The sequence below is a fragment of the Microcebus murinus genome, chromosome 14 (genome assembly GCF_040939455.1).
Source record: "Microcebus murinus isolate Inina chromosome 14, M.murinus_Inina_mat1.0, whole genome shotgun sequence".
In the NCBI taxonomy this organism is placed as follows: domain Eukaryota; kingdom Metazoa; phylum Chordata; class Mammalia; order Primates; family Cheirogaleidae; genus Microcebus; species Microcebus murinus.
The window spans coordinates 53,214,927-53,237,084 of record NC_134117.1 but is presented as its reverse complement, the minus strand read 5'-3'; the positions used below and the strand labels follow the sequence as shown (position 1 = coordinate 53,237,084).

Here is a 22,158-nt window from a genome sequence, read left to right as displayed (position 1 = left end):
ACGGAGAGTGGGGACGGGCCGGTGCGTGGGGAACCCGGCAGGATCCCGCAGGTCCCTGCCTTGAGCCTGGCATGGGCAGGGCCTTGGATGGGGACCAGAAAGGGAAAAGGCAGGGAGGCAGCCGGGGACACTGAGGGCCCGCCACTGAGAGCTGGTTGGAATCCCTGGTGTGTTACTAGCTGTGGGCTGGGAATGGGGTCCCCTGCCGGCCACCACCACCTCTCCCCCCACTGGGCACCCATGGAGTCTCCCTGGTGGCAAAGAGGAACAGGAGGGGACGGCCCTCTCCTTCACCCCAGAGCTAAGCGGGCGCCTGGACCTGTGGGAGCTGCTTCCTTAACCACCCTGCCCCGGCCCTGCCCATTCTGCGCTCTGGGGCTGCAGGGAGGCGGAGCTTTGGGACCACTTGGGCTGAGTTTGAACCTCAGCTCTGCATCTTGGCCCTGCAGTTCCCGCTGCATCGCCCTGAGCAGTCCTGTCTCTCGGAGCCACATCCTCCTCATCTGTAAACGGGGAGGTAGCAGAACCTCCCTCGTGGGACATCAGTGAGGATGGGGGAGGACACCCACCGCGAGCAGGGTGGCTGGTACTCAGTAAGGTTGCCACAGCACTGCCTCCACGGCTTTGCATGGCCAAGAGCGAGTCCTCCTCGCTGCCTCTCATTGCAGTGCCCCAGCCGGTGCCCTGCGCCAGCCCCTTCTACCGATGCCTCCCTGCCACACGCCACCAGGTGGTCTTCCTACAGTGCCTCTCCCGTCCTGACCACTCCTGGGCTGGAAAACCCGACAGTGCTGGTGGAGGGGTGGGGTGGAAGAGTGACTGCTCGCCTTGCTCGGGTGGGATCCTGGTAGTACGATTATGTTTCTTTAAAGAGTCTCTCACTTTGAGAAGTACATTCCAAAGTATTTATATATAAAATGATCCGTGATTTGCTTCAAAATAATCCAGGGCTGGGGAGGAGTGGGGAGGGCTAGAGCCCACACAAGCCTGGCTCACTGTTCATTCTTGAGCTCAGCAGGGGTCTGTGGGGATCATTAGACTAGCCTCCCCACTCTTGGCTGTTCAGAATTTTCTATAATAAAGAGTTTTTTATAATTTAGAGGGAGAATGGATGAAAAAAATGGTAGAATGTAGGCATTGGTGGTGCTAGGTGATGGGTACATGGGGGAGGCCATGAACCCTTCTCTGTAGTTTGGTGCATACTCGAAAGTTTTCGGCCGGGCTCAGTGGCTCACTCCCATAACCCAGCACTCTGGGAGGCCGAGGTGGGAGGATTGCTTGAGGTCAGGAGTTTGAGGCTGCAGTGAGCTATGATGATGTCACTGTGCTCTAGATGGGCAACAGAGTGAGACACTATCTCAAAAAAAGGAAAAAGAAAGAAAAAAGAAAAGAAAAAAAGAAAGTTTTCATAATAAAAAGAGTTTTTTGTTTTTTAAAAATAAAATTCCGTCTGATTCTCGCTACTGCACCAGAGTGGAGTGCCTTGGCTTGGCCATGGGTCCCTCTGTGGGCCGTGGCCCGTCACCCCCTGGTACCCTGCATGCCAGGATCCAGGACGACGGCCAGCAACCACCCCCTGGAGTGGCACACTCACAACCCTGCTAGCCAAGAGGGAAACTTAGCCTCTTGGTTCAGCTCTAGAATCACCTCCTCCAGGAAGCTGGCCGGGGTTCTCCCCTGGCCTCCCCGCTGACAGAACTACCCACTACCTCCTGGGAGTCCCAAAAATTCCTGTGGCCTGGGACCCTGGGGACACAGGCTGCAAAGGATGGAGCTCATCTTGGTGCACCCAGGCCCCAGCACCGGGCACAAAGCTCAGTAGATGTCCACTGAGGATTGAAAGATCTCGCCAAACTCAGGACTTAACCTTGGCTGCCTGAGTCCCATATGGGTTTTGTTTCCTGAGGTCGCCCTGCCCCCTGTTGGTAGAAAGAATTATTGCAAGGATGGCTGGAAGCAAAGCTGGAACACCCAAGTCCAAGTCCACTTCATGGAGCAGAACTCAGAACTGGGCTGCAGGGGGGCTGCACTCTGCAGAGACATGCAGAGCCTGTCACCATCTGCCTCTGCGAATCCTCCAATCCTCCAAGGATCTGCCTTACATGCCACAGCCTTGCAGACTGCTGGCTGGCCTTTGCTCGGGCCACCTTCCCTGCTTGAGTACCTGTGCCCTATACACGCACTAACACACACACACACACACACACACACACACACACCCCAGCCCTGCCCAGCCAGCTCCTAGTGAATATTCAAGCTTATCCCCAACGTCTCTCCAACGTGAGCCCTTCACTGTCACCCACATGTCCAGTTACTCTGTGTCACTCCACTACAGCCTGGCCACATGCCCTCTGTTAGACCACTTGTCACCTGTAGTGTTTGTGTGACCATCTCCTTCCCTAGATCTGGAGGTCCCTGAGAGGAGACACTGGTCTCAGCGTGGCAGTGCCCCTTTAAGAACTGAACTTGTGCGTTGAGTTTCTGCCATGACTGCCAAAGCTCCCTCTGCCCCTGGGCGGGCGGGCGGCTCATCAGAAAGGAAGGCGTGGTGGTTTCTGCCTCCCTAAGGAAGACACTAGCACCTTCCATTATAGATCTGTGCTGTCCGCTATGGTGGCCGCTAGTCACCAGTAGCCACTGAGCACTTGATATATGGCCTTGTGATGGAGGAATTTAACTTGATATTTTATTTAATTTTGATTAGCTTTAACTTATGTTTAAACATTGATGTCCAAACAACTTAGGTATGTGAATTTACATTTTCAACCATAAATTTTATGGAACCTAAATATAGATCAAGTGTTTCTGAGGAAAACATAAGTGTCTAAATTGAGTTGCACCGTAAGTATGAGATACATAGTAAATCCTGAAAACTTAGCATGAAAAAACAAATAAAGCCTGTAATCCCAGCTACTCAGGGGGCTGAGGCAGGAGGATTGCTTGAGCTCAGAAATTCGAGTCCAACCTGGACAATGTATCAATACCTCTTCTCTAAAAAAACAATGTAATGCAGCTCAATTTTATATTGATTACATGTTGAAGTGATAACATTTTGGATATATTGGGTTTAAATAAAATACACTAAATGAAACATAATTTCATATGTTTCTTTTTACTTTTTTAAAATGCAGCTATTAGAAAATTTAAACTTACATACATAGCACCTAGCATTTGTCGTTGCTGTATATTACATAATTATGCATATTACATTATATAATATCTCTGTTGGATAGCGGTATAGAAGACCAGGGTTTCTCACCCCCAGAACTCCTGATATTGGGGGCTGGATAGCTCTTGCTTGTGAGGGGCTGTTCCGTGCACTGTAGGATTTTTATCACATCCGTGGTTGGGACCCACTAGATGACCCCAGTTGTGACAATCAAAAATATCTCCAAGTATTGCCAACATCCCCTGGGGGACAAAAATCCACTGCCACCCTGATCATGAGCCACTGCTGTAGACCCTTCTGATAGACAAGCACGGTCCCCATGAGGGGTGGGCGGGAAGGCACTGGCGCTGGGGGGAGGGGAGGGGAGCAGCCTGGGTGGCTCTGTGGGCCTAGGAGGTGGACCAGAGGTGGCGGTTTGAGGTGCACCAGGAAGGGGCCTGACCCTGCTGTCCTTGCCCACAGGCTCTGAGGCCACACGCCCTGGGAGAAGAACTGCAGAGCGTGCCCCTGAGGAGCAGCCTTGGCTATCCAGGGGAAGGGGCCCTCCTTGGGGCACCCTCACAGAAGAAGCCTGGGAAAACCTTCCCTGGGCAGCAGCAGGACAGTAGACGGACGGCCAGGACCCCACAGGGATACCTTCTGCGTCAAAGGCCAGGACGGCAGCCAGGGAGAGGAGGTGGCAGAGCTCTTGGCTCCTGGACAGTGGAAGTCCTCCTCTGGGGCTGGGTGAGCCACTGGGGTTCATGGACTGTCTAGGGAGGCAGGGGAGGGGGATGGGAGAAGCCTCCAAGCGTAGACTGTATTTCAAGTCAGTTGTGGTGGGGTGGGGGGCCCTACCACATTCTAATTTGAGAATAGCAAGTAACGCTGTCTGCATCCCAAGGGTGTGAGCACTTTTTTAAAAAAATTTCCCTCTACTCTTCTTAGTAGCAGGGTGTGAAGCATTTGTATGTGCAATTATCATGGCAACCTCGCCTTGCCCGTCTCCCCGACACCTGTCGTGGCGCTTGGCATGTGCAAATCGAAGTACAGTTGAGGAAGGAAAGGAAGGAGGGAGGGAGGACAGGGAACGTGCCCTTGATTCATGTGTAACTGGGGAGACGGTGCATGAAAACAGACACAGGGACCAGAACTATGAACTCACAGAAGCTAGGATTGGAATGGATCTAACTGTCAACGGGTCACATCTCTGGCCCATGCAGCAGTCCCTGCAGCAACCCAACAGGGCCACGGGATTCAGCAGTGGCCATCCAGGGACAATGGAGCTCTCTGCTCTTCAGGGGGCCCATCCCTGCGGGACAGGTGTGATAGGTTCAGAGTTCCTCTAATCCACCGGCAAATATCAGAACTAAATAGAGGGTTCATCAGCACAGAGATGGGAGACAAGAAAACCCACACCCATTAGAAATGCAATGAAAAAAACATCCCGTGCACGATGGCCACCCAGTCCATAAAATATCCAAGAACAAACGTAACGAGAGAAGTCCTCGTCCCGTCAGAACACAATAAAACTTTACTGAAGGGCATAAAGAAGGCCTGAATAAATGGAGTGATCTGTCACATTCCGGCATGGAAAGACCATAATATGAAGATGTCAATTCCTCCCAAATTAAATCTATAAATTCAATGCATTCCCAATCAGAATGCTAAAGGGAGGTTTATAGAACTTGACAAGCTGATTTTAAAACTCATCTGAAAGAGTAAACAAGCGAGAACAGGCAAGAATATTTTGAAGAAGAAGAAAAATGAGATGCGACTTGACCTACCAGATATCAAACGCGCTATAAAGCTAGAGAAATTAAAACAGGATGAAGTTGCTGGATCAAAGGAACAGAACAAAGAACCCCAAACCGAGCTATGGCGGGGATTACGGGAAATTAGCATATCACAGAAACAGCATAGGGGAAGGCATGGGCTGGCCGATGTATTACAGAAATAGTGTGGGATGATCGTTTATCACGTGGAAAATGACTTATTATTATTATTAAATCTCACATAATGCCCAAAAGTAAATTCCAGAGTGCTGAACAAGTCTTTTACCAACTTTTTACCAACTGCAAAAGTATTAGGAGGCAATAGAGATGGAGATTTGTTCATCTTGGGGTGAGGAAGTCCTTCTAGGCAAGACATAAATCCAGAAACCATCAAGGAAAAGTAAGACAGATTTGACTATCTAGACATGAAACATTTCTCTGTGTTGCTAAGCGAAAAATGATTATTTGGAGAAAACAGTTACAATACCGATAATAAACAAGGTGCTATTATCCTGCAAATCAATAAGACAAACTTGAATTCAGAAATTCAGGACAAACTTGAATTCAGGAAAGAAAAATAAAAAAGACAGCAGGGGGGAGGAGAGCTGAGAAAGTACAAGCGAATGATCCAGGGGCACGAGAGTGGACATGTGTCCACCAACCCCCGTCCTGTGCTTGATGGAGGTGGGGTGTTAGCTGCTACCACTTGCAGTCTGTCTAGAGGTGGGCAGAGCACGTCGTATGGGCAAGAACGTCCCCAGGCGGAGAAAGAGAGTCGTGGTTGTGAAGTGTCCTTCAGGGCGGGGTTGAAAGGATATAGTGGCAATGCCAGGCCTGGACATGGAATGTCCCATTTAATCATCACAGTAATCCTTGTAAGGCAGCTATTATTAGTGTTATCTCCATTTGAGGAAACTGTTGCTCCAAAGGGTTAAGTAACGTGCCCAAAATCCCCCAGCCAAGCAAGTGGAGGAGCCAGACTTGGGGGCAGACGCCGCCTCCAGAGGCCACCTCTGCATGGTGACCCTGGGCAGGTACAGAGCTGGGTGGACAAAGTTGGGGTTTACCTTTCTCTTTACAACAACCATATGGCTCCCACTCTTTTTGTTTGTTTTGTTTTTTGCTATCAGCACATGTTTCGACTGTAATTTGAAAAAAGCTTTTAAAAAACGTTTTAGATCCTTAGCCCAGGACCTGGCAAAAGATTAGTACTGCATAAATGTTACAGTCTCCAAGTTGTCGTTGTTAGACGGTATTTCGAGAACGTAGTTTATATATATATATATATGTGGCTGAACAGCCATCTCCACTGTCAAAAAAGCAACGCACCAACGTGGATTTGGGGAGCATTTGCTGAGAAGGTGTTAAGTACAGGGCAGCATGCCAGACACCAGGGGGATTCAAAGATGTACCATTTTCCCCCCTTCAGGAACGGGAGAAAGAAAGCAAAGGAAGTGCTGAGGAAAGAGAGCACAGGGTATCAGGAATCGGGTAGGTTCAGCCACGAGGGCTCCCTGGCAGGCGGGTTTCCTGGGAAGTAAACAAAGCTTGAGCCTCAGCACCCTTCACTTGAATGGGACTCATCCAGGAACCAGCTTGTGCTCAGATGTTTTTGCAAAATTTGCAAAAGTAAGCTATTTTAAGTGCAATAGGGTAGGCCCCTGGCGGCTTCCACTTGGACTTTCCCTATGTCACACAGCCTCCTGTGGGGTTGTGTTTGGGTGGGATGCTGGGTGTGTTTGGGAATCTGGCTGGGGGCCAGCTGAGCTGAGCATGCATTTAATTTGGGTTTAGAGGGACACGCTCATGTGATTACCCATCACTACCACATCGATGTAAATTACTGCTAGCCCTCCTGGTTATAGAAATGCCTTCCAGGAATATTCCCACTTCTAGTGTATGTCCCACGGCCCCTGGCAGGAAAATACGTGCTAACGGAGGAGGAAAAAGTTCCATATGTGCAGAGCCGGCATCTGCTCTCTGGGCAATGCTCCCAGTCGTCAGGTAGGTAATATTTGCAAGCAGACTATTTTGTTTTCATCCATACCTAGTCAAAATAGATGATCTCTCTTAGTAGGAACATTCTCAATAATATAACATATTTAGTTATAAATACACTACCATTTTTTTTCTTTCTTTATTACACAAGTAGAACTTTTCTTTGTCAGGTCCAACCGATAAGCACATATGTGCATGGGGTCACGATCAATGATACAAATAATCAGTCTTCCTTCTGGCATGGTTGTCAGAATTTATCATCCTATTCTCTTCCTAGAAAACGCTAACAGAAAACCACCCTTGTAGGAAGAGGCCATCAAAATGTAACAAAAATGATAGGAAATGAAAACTGTTACATTTTTCTGAGCTTTGTGATGTTTGTGGTAATTCTTTTAAATTGGCAATCTGCTGTGACTTCTTCCTTTCTCCTCCTAAATCAATATCTACTTTTGTATTTAAATGGATCTTTGTTATTTGTGTTCTTTTTCTTAAAGAGGGACTCCAAAATTGTGTAAACATCAGACTTATCCAAAATCCTGGATCTGTCCCTGCTCCTTGGAAGAGGTCACTATTAAGTCATTTTAACAGAGGAACAAAATTCTAGGGGTAGAATGGGATGCTCAGGAGGTGGCCCCAGTGAGTCCAGAGATTACTAACCTCTAGACTCCACTAGGGGGCCTCAGTGGTCCCCTGGGGCCACAATAGTTCCCCTAGACCAGACCACACCCCAGGAGCCTCACATAGCACTGACACCAGTCCCAGGTGGTGCAGCATGGAGGCTAACTTCTTTTTCCATTTGGACCAGCACCCAACTTCGCCAGGTACTTCGTTACAAGGGCAGTGGCCCCTATGGACGTTCATCAAAAAGAGTTCCACCACTCTGCTTTCTAAGCACATGGTAAACTGCACTTCCCTACTCCCTCTGAAGCTAGGCACAGCCATGCGAGCTAAAACTTTAGAGCTGGTACTAACCTACCACATTGCCACTCACTTTTGCAGTGATTATAGAATCATAAGAGATAAAAACCTCCATCAGCCTATGTTCCTGTGTGACTGTCATGGATTGAGTCCCTCTGTCACCCCGTGTTGAACATGTTGTAAGGGAAAGAAAGAAACTTTTATTGTGTTGAGCCACTGGGATTTTAGGGTTACTTGTTGCTGCAGCATAACCTAGCCCATCCTGACAAACAGAGGCACCAAAACAGGAGATGAGGGTGCTTCGGCCCAACATGGGGCCCCAGACTGCTTGCTAGTTCATCTCATGAGTCAAAGCATACCCCACTGGGGCAAATAGGGCTCACGAGGGAGGTGAAATTTCCCGCTGGAAGATGACAAGGCATTTTCACTTCCCCCAGGGCTACTGCTGGCTATATTTCAAACCTTCCCTCTGAACCCTCCCAAACCCAACAAACAATAATAGGGATAGGAAAACTGCAAAAAAACAAACAAACAAAAAAACCCACTTTTGTTCAAAAGAGGGGAAGGAGAAAGAGGCACACTGCAGTTATTGGCCCACAGTAATTCTGAAATCCAGCGGGGCACGTGTTGCCGGTTCCTGGATTATAGCCCAGTCCTGCTTCCTGGGAGTGATTCGCTATAGCAGTGGTCCCCAACCTCTTTGGCACCAGGGACTTTTTTCATGGAAGACAATTTTTCCACAGACTGAGTGGGGTGGGGGTAGGGGTTTGGGGGTAGGGGTTTCAGGACAATTAAATTGCATTACATTTATTGTGCATTTTATGGCTATTATTATTCATTGTAAAATATAAGGAGATAATTATACAACTCACCATAGTTTGGGGCCACCTGCCTGCTCAGTAGCTCTTGGCTCAGAAAGCTGAGCTCTTATATCTCAAATCTGACTCGTTTTTTTCTTTTTGATAAGGTTTGTCCATGTTTAAAGAAAAGTAGCTTTTTTCGGCCCGATTCCTACCTCCTAGAAGGCAGGAGGTACAGTGGACTCTTTTTGTTTTGAATTTAGAATCCACCTTTCAGTTCCCATTTGTAGTGCTCTTACCAATGTGATTCCATTAAAAGTTTTGTGAGGTTCCTACAGATCTTACTGAGCTTCACTCTGATTAGACAAAAATGGCAGCCACAGATCTCTTCAACGTAGGCCCCCCTCTACCTTGGGCTGAGCGTCAAAGCGCACATAACAATGTTCTTAAGATTTTTAAGCAACTTGGCTCTTGTCTGGCAAAGTTGGGCTAAGAGTCACATCATAAGGATCCTTAGGAACCCTACTGCTCACCTGAAAGTACCTGCTTACCTGACAGAGCCTCAGATCCGCCTGAGGTTGTTACCCCGAGTCACACAGCTTCGCCCTTGACTTGATCTTCACTATGAAGCCATTTCTTCCTTTGAGCACCTTTCACCAGCTGGGAAGACTGTCCTGGGCCTGCTATATTTCCCCTAAATTCTGTTCAAAATCTGAATTGCTCATTTTTTAGCTCATTGCATTCTCTCTCTTCTCAATGTTATCGGGGGCTGCTAAAAGCTTAGCACGGGTCCACTAGGGACCGTTCCCGTCACCCAGGTTACTGCAGAGACAGTGCTCCTGTTATTGAGTCTTCTTTTTTTCCCCAATAACAATTTCCTCACTGTCTTTTTAAAAAACTTTGTATTGAAATACAACATCCATACAAACCGGTGCACAATTCATAGGGGTACAGTTTGAAGAATTGTCACCAGTTGACAGATCCAGACACAGCACATCACAAGAAACCCGCTCCCAGCCTAACTTCCTATCACTCGCTCCCTAGCGGTAAAAATTATCCTGAGATCTAACACCGCAGATTAGTTTTCGTTCTGAAGTCAGGTTTGACATGTAATTTACATGTTCATCCTTTCTGACAAAGGCATCCAGTCACGTGACCACACCACACTCAGCACATAGAACATCGTGATGGCCCCAAGAATTTCCCTTGTGCTCTCTGTAGTCAACCCCCCCCACCAACTTCCAGCCCCCTCGAAATCTTTTCTCTCCCTATATGCAGTTTAGTGTTTTTCAGAATGTCATATAAAAAGAATAATTCAGTATGTAGCCTTTTGAGTGTGGCTGTCAACCCCAGCATAATGTTTTCGAGATCCAACCCTGCTGTCAAAGCTTTCACCAGTTCGTTTTTTATTATATATCCCTGAGTCATATTCCAATGTACGAATGTACCACAATTTGTTTATTCGTTCACCTGTTGATGCATATTTGGATTGTTTTCAAGCATAGCTGCCGTGACCATCAGCACAGCTTTTGCGTGTGCGTGTTTTCATTTCTCTTGGAGTGGGGCTGCTCAGACACCAGTGTATGTTCAACTTCATAAGAAGCCGCCAGATTGTTTTCCAAATCGACCGAACCATTTTGTACATCCACCAGCAACGTGGGAGAGTTCCAGTGCCTTCACACCCTCAGCAGTACGAGGGACTGTCAGCCTTTTTCCTGGTCATTCTAGAAGTGTGCAGTGTTATCTCATGGTGATGTTAATTGCCATTGTCCCCGTGATCCCACAGGAAGGGGGTGTCTCTCCACATATCCCCCGCACTCTTACCCCTCTCCGAATGGTGACTGCCACGCTTGCCACCCACTGCAGGGTTCAGGTGGGCAGGGGAGGGTGGGCTCTTGCTGTCCCGGGTGACAGAGCTTTCTCACCTGGCCTCCCCCACGGAGGCAGGTCCCGTGTGGAAGAGTTTCTGCCCTTCCCCAGAGCTAGCCGACCTGGAATGGTATTGGTACAGGACCTGGGCCCAGAACAGCTTCCTGCACTTCCTCCACGGCCAGGGGGATTTTCCTCCTACCAGAAATGCAGCCGCCATGGATCTTTGCCTGGGAGTGACAGAGTTTGTTGGCTTCTCCTTGTGGCTCAAGGCTTTTGCTCCACTGAGCAAGGGGTCAGGACAAGAGGGCGGGCTTTGGTGCTTTTCCCACAGCAGCAGTAGTAATCCCCTTGGGTCCCTCCCCCACTGAGAGGTCTTTCTCCATCCCCCCTCCCCCCACTCGCCTCCACGCCCCACTAGAGCAGCACCCAGTGTGTGAAACTCTCGCCTTGTCTGGGCCCCCTGCCATCCCAGACTGACTGGCAGCCCACACCTGGCTTCCAACAATCTGTTAAAATTGAACTGATTTCTTCTTACCCACTTTTCTGGAGGCCACCCCTTCCTCCCACATGCCCGAGCAAGCCAGTCTGCACCCCGGTCTCTCCTTGGAGAGTCCTGCCCCCTGGGATTCAGACGACTTGCTTGCCCTGTGACCTGGGCTCCTTGGTGAGCTCAGGACAAGTGATGACTTTGCAGTACACACAGTCTCTTCTCATTGTTAGCTGGGGGAGCAACACTGTCTACATCCCAGGTGGTGAGGACTGAACTCTGATCTTGTTCTTTGCCCAGAAAATTCCTTTCTAAGGGGGCCTGGTGAGTCACACCTGCAAATGGTAAATCTCAGTAAACAGGTTTTTATGATGTGGTTTCTTCCCAACCTGATTCCAGTATAGCATCACATAAAAGATAGAAAACGCTTATCTTAACTCAAGCATTTCTTTCCACTGATTCCTAGCCTTTGGACAAAGCCTAGCTCTTTCAGCCAATTGTCAACTAAAGAATCCCTAAATCCACCTGTGTCTTGTAAGCCCCCACTTCGAGATGTCCTGCCTTAATCCCTAAACCCACTGATGACTTGTAAGCCCCCACTTCGAGATGCCCTGCCTTAATCCCTAAACCCACTGATGACTTGTAAGCCCCCCACATTGAGATGTTCCACCTTTTTGGGCCAAACCAGTGTAGGCCTTCCATGTATTGATTTATGACTTTACCTATAATTTCTGTCTCCTTGAAACATAACTAAACATAACCCAGCCACAGCAAGTCCACTTGCTCAAGGCTTCCTGGGCGTGGCTCCAGGCCATGGCCCTCAAATTTGCCTCAGAATAAACCTCCTTAAATTATTTTACAGAGTTTGTCTTCTTTTCCATTGACAGTGAAAGAGGAAATCCTCCTTGCTGCCCTTATATCCTTCCTCCCATCTTCGACCACCACCTGTTCCCAACCTTAGGCTACCTGTCGTAGGTTGTTCTAATGGCAACACTCCACTTCCAAGCACCAATTTCTGTTCCCACCATCTCTTGCTGCAGAACCAACCATCCCCAACATTTGGTGGCTTAAAACAAAAATTATTATTATTTCTCATGGTTCTGTGGGGTGACTGGTCTCCTTGGGGGTCTCACATGGGATTGAAGTCACATGGGATTGAAGATGTCTGCTGGGGCTGAAGTCATTTGAAGGTTTGGCAGGTCTGGACATCCGAGAAGACTCACTCATGAAGCTGGCGGATGATTAGCCTAAGCCCAGAGATTCTTTTGACCTAGTCTTAGAAATTACACAGTGACATTTAAACCACATTCGGTTGGTCATACAGGGCCAACTCAGATTCAATATGGGAGAGAGCCACACAGGGCACAAATATTGGGAGTCAATCTTCATTGGGGGCTATCTTTGGAGACGAGCTAACACCCCGATTAGCACTACACACAAAAAGAGACCTTTCACATTCAGTCTTAAATCTATCTAACTATAAAGTTAACAGAAGAAAAGGGAGAATATTTTTGTGTCGGGGTTGGAGAGGACTTACCAGATAAATCTTCAAAAAGCACAAAATTATAAGACTGAGGAAAAAAAGATAAATCTTACTACACCAAAATATAAGATTTCTGCCCACAAAGGACATCATGGAAGAAATTAGTATGCAGATGGCAAAACGGGGGGAGATATTTGCAGTATCTAAAACTCACAAGCAATTAATATCTAGATATATACACCCACAACACAACTAAAAAAAGAGAGCACTGTAAATTCTAAAAAATTGGCAAAGGATATTAGAGAGCAATTCACAAACAGTAAGCGCCAAATGCTAATGAGAATATGAAGAGCTATTCAAAATCATTAGTCATCAGAAAAAAATGCAGAGTAAAACAGTGAGCTCTCATTTTATAGCTATTAGCCTGACAAAAAGTAAAGAGTCAGGTAATGCTAAATGTGAGTGTGTATATGTAAGGCGCACATGGAAATAGGAATTCTCACGGTGCAGGCGAGAATGAGGACTGGTGGAGCCATTCTGGACAACACCTGGAACTAATTCGAGATACATTCCCATGAGGGGAATTGTGGGATTTATAGGGTATGCATATATTTAAGTTGCCTAGGAAACTGCCCACAATCCAGAGAGCTATTGGAGATGTTCATTGCAACATCATTCTTTGTTTTGCTCTGAGAGTGTGTGTGTGTCTGTGTGTGTGTGTGTGTGTGTGTGTGTGTCCACATGCTCACGTGCTTGGGAGGTGGTGGTGGCAGGGGCAGGGAGCTGGGGGCAACCTGAGTGCCCATCACGGGTAGAACAAGAAACCCTGGTGGACTCTCATCATGGAATACTAAGCAACAGTTATTATAGATGCTACAGATTGAGTATACATACAGCAACATGAGTAGATCTTAACTTAGCACCAACTATTCTGCTTTGTAAGAAACAGATGGAGAAATATGATACATTTACAAAACACTATTTACACGAATTAGAAAATACATATAAATGAAATAACAGCATACATTTTGCAAGATCACATACAAACAAAACCACATATTAACATGTTAGAGACATGTTGCCATTAGGGGACGAAGGATAAAAGTGGAGTACAGAAATAAAAGTTAATAGAAAAAATGTTCAAATGTTATAGGACTTTTATTACTTGGCTCTAAGACTTCTTATAAAGCTACAATAATCAAGGCAGTGTGGTATTGGTGTTAAGATGGACAAACAGATCAATGGAACAGAGAGGGGGCTCATAAATAAACCCACACACATACAACCAACTGATTTTTTTTTTACAAAGGTACAAAGGCAATTCATTGAAGAAGGGAAAAATTTTATATATATATATATATATATATATATATATATATATATATATATGCAAAAAGTGAATTTGGATCCTTAACTTGAAGCATACAAAAAATTTACTCAAAGTAGATCATAGACTTAAATGTAAAACCAAAAACTATAAAATATAGAAGAATATCTTGGTGATCTTGGGTTAGGTAAAGATTTGTGTGTGTGTGTAGGCACATATATATATATATATATATAACACTAAAATAGCAATCCAGAAAAGAAACATTTGATAAATTGGATTTCATCAAAATTCAGAATGCTTGCTCTTTGGGAAAAAAAAAAAAACCTGTAAGAATGCAAAGATAATATTTCCAAGTCATAGATCTGATAATGTTCTTATCCAGAACAAAAAAACCCCAAAACTCAATAAGGAAACAAATAATTCAACATTTTTAATGGGCCAGAAATTCCAATAGACAATTAACTAAAGACTTACATGTTGCAAGCAAGCACCTGAAAAGATGTCATATCATTGGTCATTAAGGAAACTCAAATTAAAACCACAGTGAGGCACCACACACCAATTAGAACAGCTAAAATTAAAAAGATTATACCAAGTGGTGGTGAGGATGTAGAATTGGAACTCTCATACTCTGCTACTGGGAACATAAAATGATACAAACACTTTGGGAAACAATGTGGCAGTTTCCTAATAAGTTATAAACACACACCTGTCACATGACCCAGACATTCCATTCCTAGGTATTTACTCAAGAAAAATGAAAGCTTGTATCCATACAAAGACTTGCAGGCAAATATTTAGAGCAGCTTTATTTGTAACAGCCAATAAATACTAGGAACAACCCCAATGTCCATCAACAGTAAATTGCTAAACAAATTGTGCCATACCCGTACAATATTATACTATAAAATAAATTTTACCTAGCCATGAAAAGGAACTATCGATATATCCAACAACATGGATGAGCATTAAAACAATTATGCAGGGCATATACTGTATGGTTCATTTACATAAAATTCTAAAAAATGCAAACCAATCTATAGTGACTGGAAGCAGATCAATGGTTGTCTGGCGAGGGGTGTTGGGGAGGGATTAGTAAACGGCAGGAGGAAACTTTTAGGGGTGACTGATATGTTCATGATCTTGAGAGTGGTGATGGTTTCAGGAGGGAAACATGTCAAACCTTATCAAATTGTACATTTTAAATATGTGTAATTTACTTTTAATTTAATTTACTTTCAATTATATACGAATAAAATGTTGTGATTCGTTTTGTTTTATGAGATAGTGCCTGGCTCTACTGCCCAGGCTAGAGTGCAGTGGTGCCATCACAGCTCACTGCAGCCTCGAACTCCTGGGCCCACGCGGTCCTCCTGTCTCAGCCTCCCCTATGGGGGGACTATATAGGTGCGCACCACCACAGCCAGCTAATTTTTTTCTATTTTTGGTTGAGACTAGTATTGCTTTTGCTCCGGCAGGTCTCAAAATTCCTGACCTCAAGCGACTCTCCCACCTCGGCCTCCCAGAGAGCTAGGATTGCAGGCGTGAGCCACCGCGCTTGGCCAAAAAAACGTTTTTTAAAAAGAAAAAGGCAATCTCGCTCCCAGGGCCAGCCATTCGGAAGCGGCGGGCGATTTAAACCCAGAAGTCGCGTTTGGAGCCCGTGCACTTTCCGCTTTGGCCGCTCTGCTAAGCACGGAGGCTGGCCCTGCGCGGCCAGGAAAGTGCTGGAAGGAAGCAGGGCCAGCGGGGCCGGCGGGGGAGTGAGTCATTAGCCGGTGGGCGGCCCGAGCGCGGCCCCGCCCCCGGGAGGCAGCCTGTGCGGGCGCTCGCCCTCTCGGCCGGCCACCTGCTGCCCGCCCGGCCACCTGCTGCCCGCCCGTGCCGCGACATGGTGAGTGCGGGGCCGGGGAGCGGGAAGCGCCAGCGCAGGGTCCCTCCGGAACCCCCGGCTGGGCAGTCCGTGTCCGCCCGCTCCCTGTCGCCGGTGGTGCGGGGCGGAGCGGGAGGCCGCAGGGCCGCGGTGGCGAGTCCCGTCCCAGCGAGGCGGGAGGCCAGGGCTGCCCCTGATTCCCGGCCCGTGCTCGCTCTGCGACCTGCGCGGGGGACGGGGCTCACGGGCGCGTCATGGGGGGCCCGCAGCTGTGTGTTCTGTATTTGGGGCGCAGGTGAGGCCGAGGGAGAGACTAAATTCGCGTGTTCCTGCGCGTCCTCGGCCGGTTCGCTCGCTCATCTGGGCAGAGTCCGGCTGGAACTAAGCGGTGTGCTGCGCCCCTGCGCCTGGTTTGAGGCCCGTGGCGCGCAGTGTGGGCGTGGTGGCCCAGGGTCGCCCCTCCTCCGAGCTGAGCTTCCCCCAACGCCGGGGGCGTCTCAGGCCTTTTGCTCAGCTGTGCTAGGAAGCCCCGAAGCTTTACCAAACAGACCATTTCTGGCCCAGAGGCCTGAGAAGCAGTCAGGACTGGGAGGGTGTTTTGACGGGCTGTGGCCTTGGGGAGGGAGGGGGAGAGGGAATGGCTGTGAGGGGCGCCCAGGCCCCAAGGATGCAGGCTTGGGTAATCAGTAACCCCTCTGCACTCTCGGAGAGGAGGCTGGGCCTGGCCATCTGTTTACTGAGCACACACAGTCCCTTCCCCCTCTCTGTCACCAGAGCTCAGAGGGTTTGTCACTTCAGCCCCAGGCTGTGCGACTTGGGGGTTTCCAGAAGACTCTACAAAGAAAGGGGAACCTCCCAGAAGCTCACCTGTACCCACCCACCCCTTTCAGATCCCAGGAAGTAAACAGCGGGTTCTGGTGGCAGGGCTGACTTCTGGTTGCCCGGGGATACCGAACCAGGCTCATGGCAGCTGGCAAAGGGCCAGCTCTGGAGTAGGGGCCTGTTGGGCAGACGATGCAAATCACCACGGCCAGCTCTGGCCAGCTCTATAGCCATCCAGGGAAGTGGAGCAGAGGGCCAAGCCTGGTCAGTGCAGAGAGCACATGTTTTTAGAAGGGAGGAAAGCACAGGCTTTAAGAGCGCCTTCATGCTTCCACTGTGCCAAATGCTACCCCAAATGCTGCAAGGCCCATCACAAGCCTGCTTGTCCCAGGAAGTGTTTTTTAAATGCAGATGATATTTGCTTGATAACAATGCAGTTTCCTAAAGTGTCCCATTGGTGTGATGATCTGTGAGCTGTAGGTTCTGCCCAGAGAGGTACAGCCACCTGGCTGGCAAACGGTGGGACCCGAGCTTCAACCGGGCCTCCCAGACTCGACCCCGGGCACCCAGTCAGCCGGCTGCCTCATAAAAGCTAACTCAACTCCCTCACATTGTCTCCTGGGACCTAATTTTCAATTTGGCACTCTGTCCACGTCTGCCCTGGGGCGGTGCTGTTTTAGAAGCTGAGGGGTCCCTTGAACTCCTAGACCTGGGTCCTCCTTGTTTCCTTGTGTTCGCTGACACTCCATTCACAGCCAAGTTGTGCCAGTCGGGGCTGCCTTGAGGGCACCTTGCACAATAGGTAAGTAGGATGGGGCACTGGGTTTGCCAGTTGTCCTTGGCCAAGTTTTGGGACTTTTACTTTTGAGACTGCGCTCTGTGGCCCAGGCTTCCCAAACAGCCAGAAGAGAACAGAAAAAAGATGGAAAACCTGAGAACCCTGGGCCTGGCAGCTCGGGACCAGAGGCTGCATGGGAGTGTGGCTGAGTACCCCCCAAGAGGTAGTGCCAGAGGTTGTCACCTGCAGTGTGGCTAAGAACGGCCTGGATGCTTGCTTTAAATCTGGTTCCTCTGCCGGGCCCCAGGGAGGTCGATCCACAGACCACACTTTGAGAATGCTGCCTGTGCTGCCACAGACCAGGGACAGGGGCGGGAGAAGAGTGGCCAAGTCGTTTCCCCTCTCTAGGCCAGTTTCTTCAGGACACACGAAAGCTCTGGAAGGGGCATGTAAGGCGTTGGGGGCAGCGTTGGGGAGCAGTGCTGCTCAGTGCCGGTCATATGCATGGCACTTCTTTGGGATTTTCTTTCTCTGCCTATAAAACCCAAGGTTCACTGAGAACCTATCAGTGATCAGGCCTGGACCCCTCCCCCTGGGCAGGGCCCCAACCTTGAGACCTCCCAGCCTACTGCTGCCCTTTGATGGTCAGCCACATCCAGAGCAGCCAGGAGAGGGTGGCTAGAGTCCCCTCCCCCAGGTCTGGAGGCTTCTCTTTTGAGCTGTAGAGAGACATGCCCTTGGGCCTCTGTTTTTTCTGTCTTCTAGGCTGGCAAAGCACACAGGCTGAGTGCTGAGGAGAGGGACCAGCTGCTGCCAAACCTGAGAGCCGTGGGGTGGAACGAGGTGGAAGGCCGTGATGCCATCTTCAAGCAGTTCCATTTCAAAGACTTCAACAGGGTATGGCACTGGGGTGGGGCAGTTTGCTGAGACTGGAGCTGATGGTGTCACAGTCTAGAACTCGTTCTCTCCCTTAATGCTCTGATATCCAAGACTCTCAGAACTATGCTAAATCAGTTTGGGGGCACTGCGCCAGTGGGGAAATTAATTTTCTTGCATAACTTGGAAAGTATTATCCTCAGGGATTGCAGAGTAGGGAGATGGGTCTTGGGCTCTCCCTACCTAGAACTTCTAGAAACAATCCTCAGAGGACACAGTTCAGGTAAGAAACAGGTATACATCTGGAAGGCATTCCATAGCCAAAACACTAAGGCCAAAAGCCTGTTGTGGTGTTTCTGCCTTGTTAGTGATCCCAGTAACAGGACTTTCTTCCTGCTGCAGGGACAACCTCTAACTCAAGCCTGAGAGCCAGTGGCAGGATGTCAAGGGGGAAATGACTAAAGCAGGAGCAGTCTCCCTGTATGCAGCTAGTCGATCCTCCGCACCCTGGAACTGGTCGTTAAAAGGCGTGCAGGAGTTCCTTTCTCTCGCGACACTAACCTGGGTCTCACTTCACTTAAATAGGCTTTTGGGTTCATGACAAGAGTGGCCCTGCAGGCTGAGAAACTGGACCACCATCCAGAATGGTTTAACGTATACAACAAGGTGAGTGGTGTCCTGCAACTCTATCGTGCTGTGCCCTGGTCCAAATCCTGAGAACTCCACTCACTCTGAAGGCCTCTCTCCTGGACTGCACTGTGGGCCCTCCCCACCCACAGGCTGCCTGGCCACTCAGTCTGTTCCATTCATCTCATTCCTGTTCTCATTAAGGTTGCACAGGCCTAGAATCAACATGAATACCACTGGAAAATGATGTCTCACTACAACTTACAGAAATGCAAATGAAAACACTGAGATACTTGTGATTAACATAAACACTAAGTAGACATTAAGAGGCAAAACCTAAGAAAGGAAAAGCTGTGAAAGTCAGGGATACTTATTCATTGTTAGTAGCTCTCAATGGCTTTCATCTTTCTGGAGGTATGGCAGAGTGAAAAGGTAGTAAACTTGAACCAAGAATACCTGTGTATAGCCAACCTATCAGACTGATGAATGAATAGAAATAATCATCAAATGCCTACCATCTGCCAAGGGCTCTACTGGATTCTGTTTATATAAAAACATTAAGGGTGGAAGAGGCTATCTGTTAATGGATAGTATTTAGGAGTTGGCATTGGTTTTTAGTTTCATCTTTAGCTTTTAGGTTGCTCTTGACATTGGGATGTTAAATTTTTACCCTATAGCTGAGGTCACTGTTATTTTTGAAAGACAACAAAGGAGAGATGTAAAAGACAGTTTTGCACTGTCGTTCCAGGCATATCAGGAAGAGTCCCCAGGAGAGATTACAGGACTGGCGGTTACTACTGGGGTCTGGTAGGGTTGGGCCCCACAGCTAGTGACTCTCTCCTGCCCCTAAGTGAAGTCAGTGGAATCAGACGGCCCTGAATTTCTGGTTTCCTTTCAGGTCCACATCACTCTGAGCACCCATGAGTGTGCAGGCCTCTCAGAACGGGACATAAACCTGGCCCACTTCATCGAACAAGTAGCAGCAACCATGACATAGAACCTGCTCTTCCTCTTTGAATTGCTCAGGGAAAGGAGTGACTTCACTGGGGACCCAGGAAGGGAGCTGAGCGCCCTTGGCCCTGAGACCCTGCTGCCTGTGTTGAGGGCGAGTCCTCGACGCGCGAAGAGGATCCGGCATCCCTGCCAACACCAGGAATTTAGACCTTCTCCCTGTGCCGCTCTGTCATTGGGTTCTGTTACGTTACGCTAATTTGAATAAGCTCTCCCCTTTCTTTGTAACTTCCCAGCAACAGGAGTGCTTTTCTTTGTAGGCTGTCTTGCTCACTTGATAATTCATTTCCCAAGAAGCTGTGATAGAGAGGGAAATAAAGTTTTACCTCAGAAATCGGTACCCTAAAGTAAACCCGTCCTGTGTGACAGAAACACATGTGCTTTTATGTATCAAATAAAACTACTGTATCACTTGGTCTCAGGCTCTAGAAAATGCTTTTCCATAGGTCAATCCAAATTGGAGCCAGTAGGCACTTAAAGCACTTACTTGGTGCAGGGCACTGTTCAAGGTACTAGGGGAAAGAGAGGGACCAGACCAACCTGCCTTCAGGTTCATTATCATCTAGGGGAATCAGAGAGGGAAACAATTAACTATGACTAGACAGGATGAGATTAATTATGAACGAAATATTAATTATGAACGAAATTAATGCTAGATGGCAGGGCAAGAAATGAGCTAAGGGGAGTACAGACAATAGATGGTTACAAAGGCAAATCTGGAGGCTTCCATTTGCGTTATGCTTGGAAGACCTCAGTAGGACCCCGAGAGGCAGAGATGGCCGAGGGGGTGTCAGGAACACAGATACTTTTCAAACACTAACATGGTGCTCAAAGGAGATGCTCACTGAACATTATAGAGTTCAGATTTTCAGATTAGGGCTGCTCAACTGGTAAGTATAATGGAAATATAGCCAAATCCAAAATGTGAAATGTTTCTGGTCCCAAGCCTTTTAGATAAGGGATACTCAACATGTATCTTCTGGCTGTGATGGTTCATTTTATGTGTCAACGTGACTGGGCCATGGGCTGCCCAGACATTTGGTCAAACATTATTGATGGTGTTTCTGAATGAGATTAACATTTGAATCTGTAGACTGGAGTAAAGCAGATTGCCCTACCTGATGTGGGTGGGCCTAATCCAATCAGTTGAAGGCCAGTGTAGACAAAAAGGGCTGACCCTCCCCCAAATAAGGAACACCTCCTGACTGCCTTGAGCTGGGATGTTAGTCTTTTCCTGCTTTTGGACTCAAACTGAAACACCCACTCTTCTTGGGTCCCAAGCCAGCAGGCCTTTGTACTGGAACTATACTGTCAGCTTTCCTGGTTCTCCAGCTTGCCAATTGCAGATCTTGGGACCTGTCAGTGACCATAATCACATGAGCTGATTCCTTATAATCTTTCTTTTTCTATATGTATATTGGTTCTGTTTCTCTCGAGAGCCCTGACTGGCCTATAACATCAGATAAGGAGATTTCTAATCTTGATGGTCTCTGTAGTTTCTTAGAACCTTAGCAAAGGTCTCAAGGCTTGCTCGCTTTTACTGTATAAGAAAGAAGACACAAGGCATGGCTTAGAGGCTACGTGTCACTGGAGCAGTTAAGGAGCTCGCTTTCACAGGTTAGCTGCCAGGACTGGGAGAAGGGCGCCAGGAGCAGTCTCATCGCTACCAGTGTGTGCATGCCACACAAATATCACGTCACATATGCCATAACGCAGAGAGACCAGGGAAGCCCTTTCCCAAATAGTTCTCACCTAGATTCCTAACCTGAAGCACTGCCAGAGTATTAAGCTGACTTGCAAATGCCAGGGTCACTTGGAGGAGGCATATAGCAATGTTATAACCCAGTCAGCCTGGATGAGTCAGTCCCCTAAGAGGCAGAAAAGAGGCAGAGGTTGCTGGTTGAGAAATAAGCGTATTGTTGTAAGAGGGCTTGGTATGATGCCCTTCTTAGCTTATATGCTAGTAAACGATTATTGGTATCTATGTTGACAGCACTTTGTTCTGCAAAGCTGAACATGAAGACCAATAAGATCCTGACAGTGGTCTCCCATCTGCTCTACTTCTGACTTATGTTTCTCTAAGTGTGTTTTGATCTGATGACTGAAGATTAGAAGACACCAGACATGGAGGTATGGACTGCATTACCTTGCATTCCTGCCTCTGCTTATTATCATGGATCAAGGTTGAAAAATGCCAACTTAGGGCACCACAGTTACCTGAAGCACTTTTACGTGGGACAAAGACACAGGCAACACTTTTTAGAAATAAATAGGTTTATTCGAAAATGAATCCAAATAATTAAAACTATAGGAGAGGATATTAAGGAGAGATTATGATGAAAAGGAAAGCATAAGAGAAA

General features: G+C 47.8%; 1 protein-coding gene across 1 annotated transcript; it reads left to right on the top strand.

Annotated features, from left to right (window-relative positions):
• The first annotated feature begins 1,161 nt into the window (after positions 1–1,161).
• Positions 1,162–20,214, top strand: PCBD1 (pterin-4 alpha-carbinolamine dehydratase 1). The gene is made up of 5 exons (XM_012762601.3): positions 1,162–1,167; positions 15,646–15,705; positions 18,050–18,181; positions 18,746–18,826; positions 19,686–20,214. Exons 1-5 carry the CDS (start codon positions 1,162–1,164, stop codon positions 19,782–19,784), a joined length of 378 nt encoding a protein of 125 aa, XP_012618055.2. The 3' UTR covers positions 19,785–20,214.
• The last annotated feature ends 1,944 nt before the right edge of the window (positions 20,215–22,158 follow it).

What these genes read in the sequence shown, in the direction of transcription:
- PCBD1 (XM_012762601.3), top strand. An exon ending in ATTTCAAAGACTTCAACAGG is followed by an intron (nt 18,182 to 18,745) that starts GTATGGCACTGG and finishes TCACTTAAATAG; the next exon opens with GCTTTTGGGTTCATGACAAG. An exon ending in GGTTTAACGTATACAACAAG is followed by an intron (nt 18,827 to 19,685) that starts GTGAGTGGTGTC and finishes GTTTCCTTTCAG; the next exon opens with GTCCACATCACTCTGAGCAC.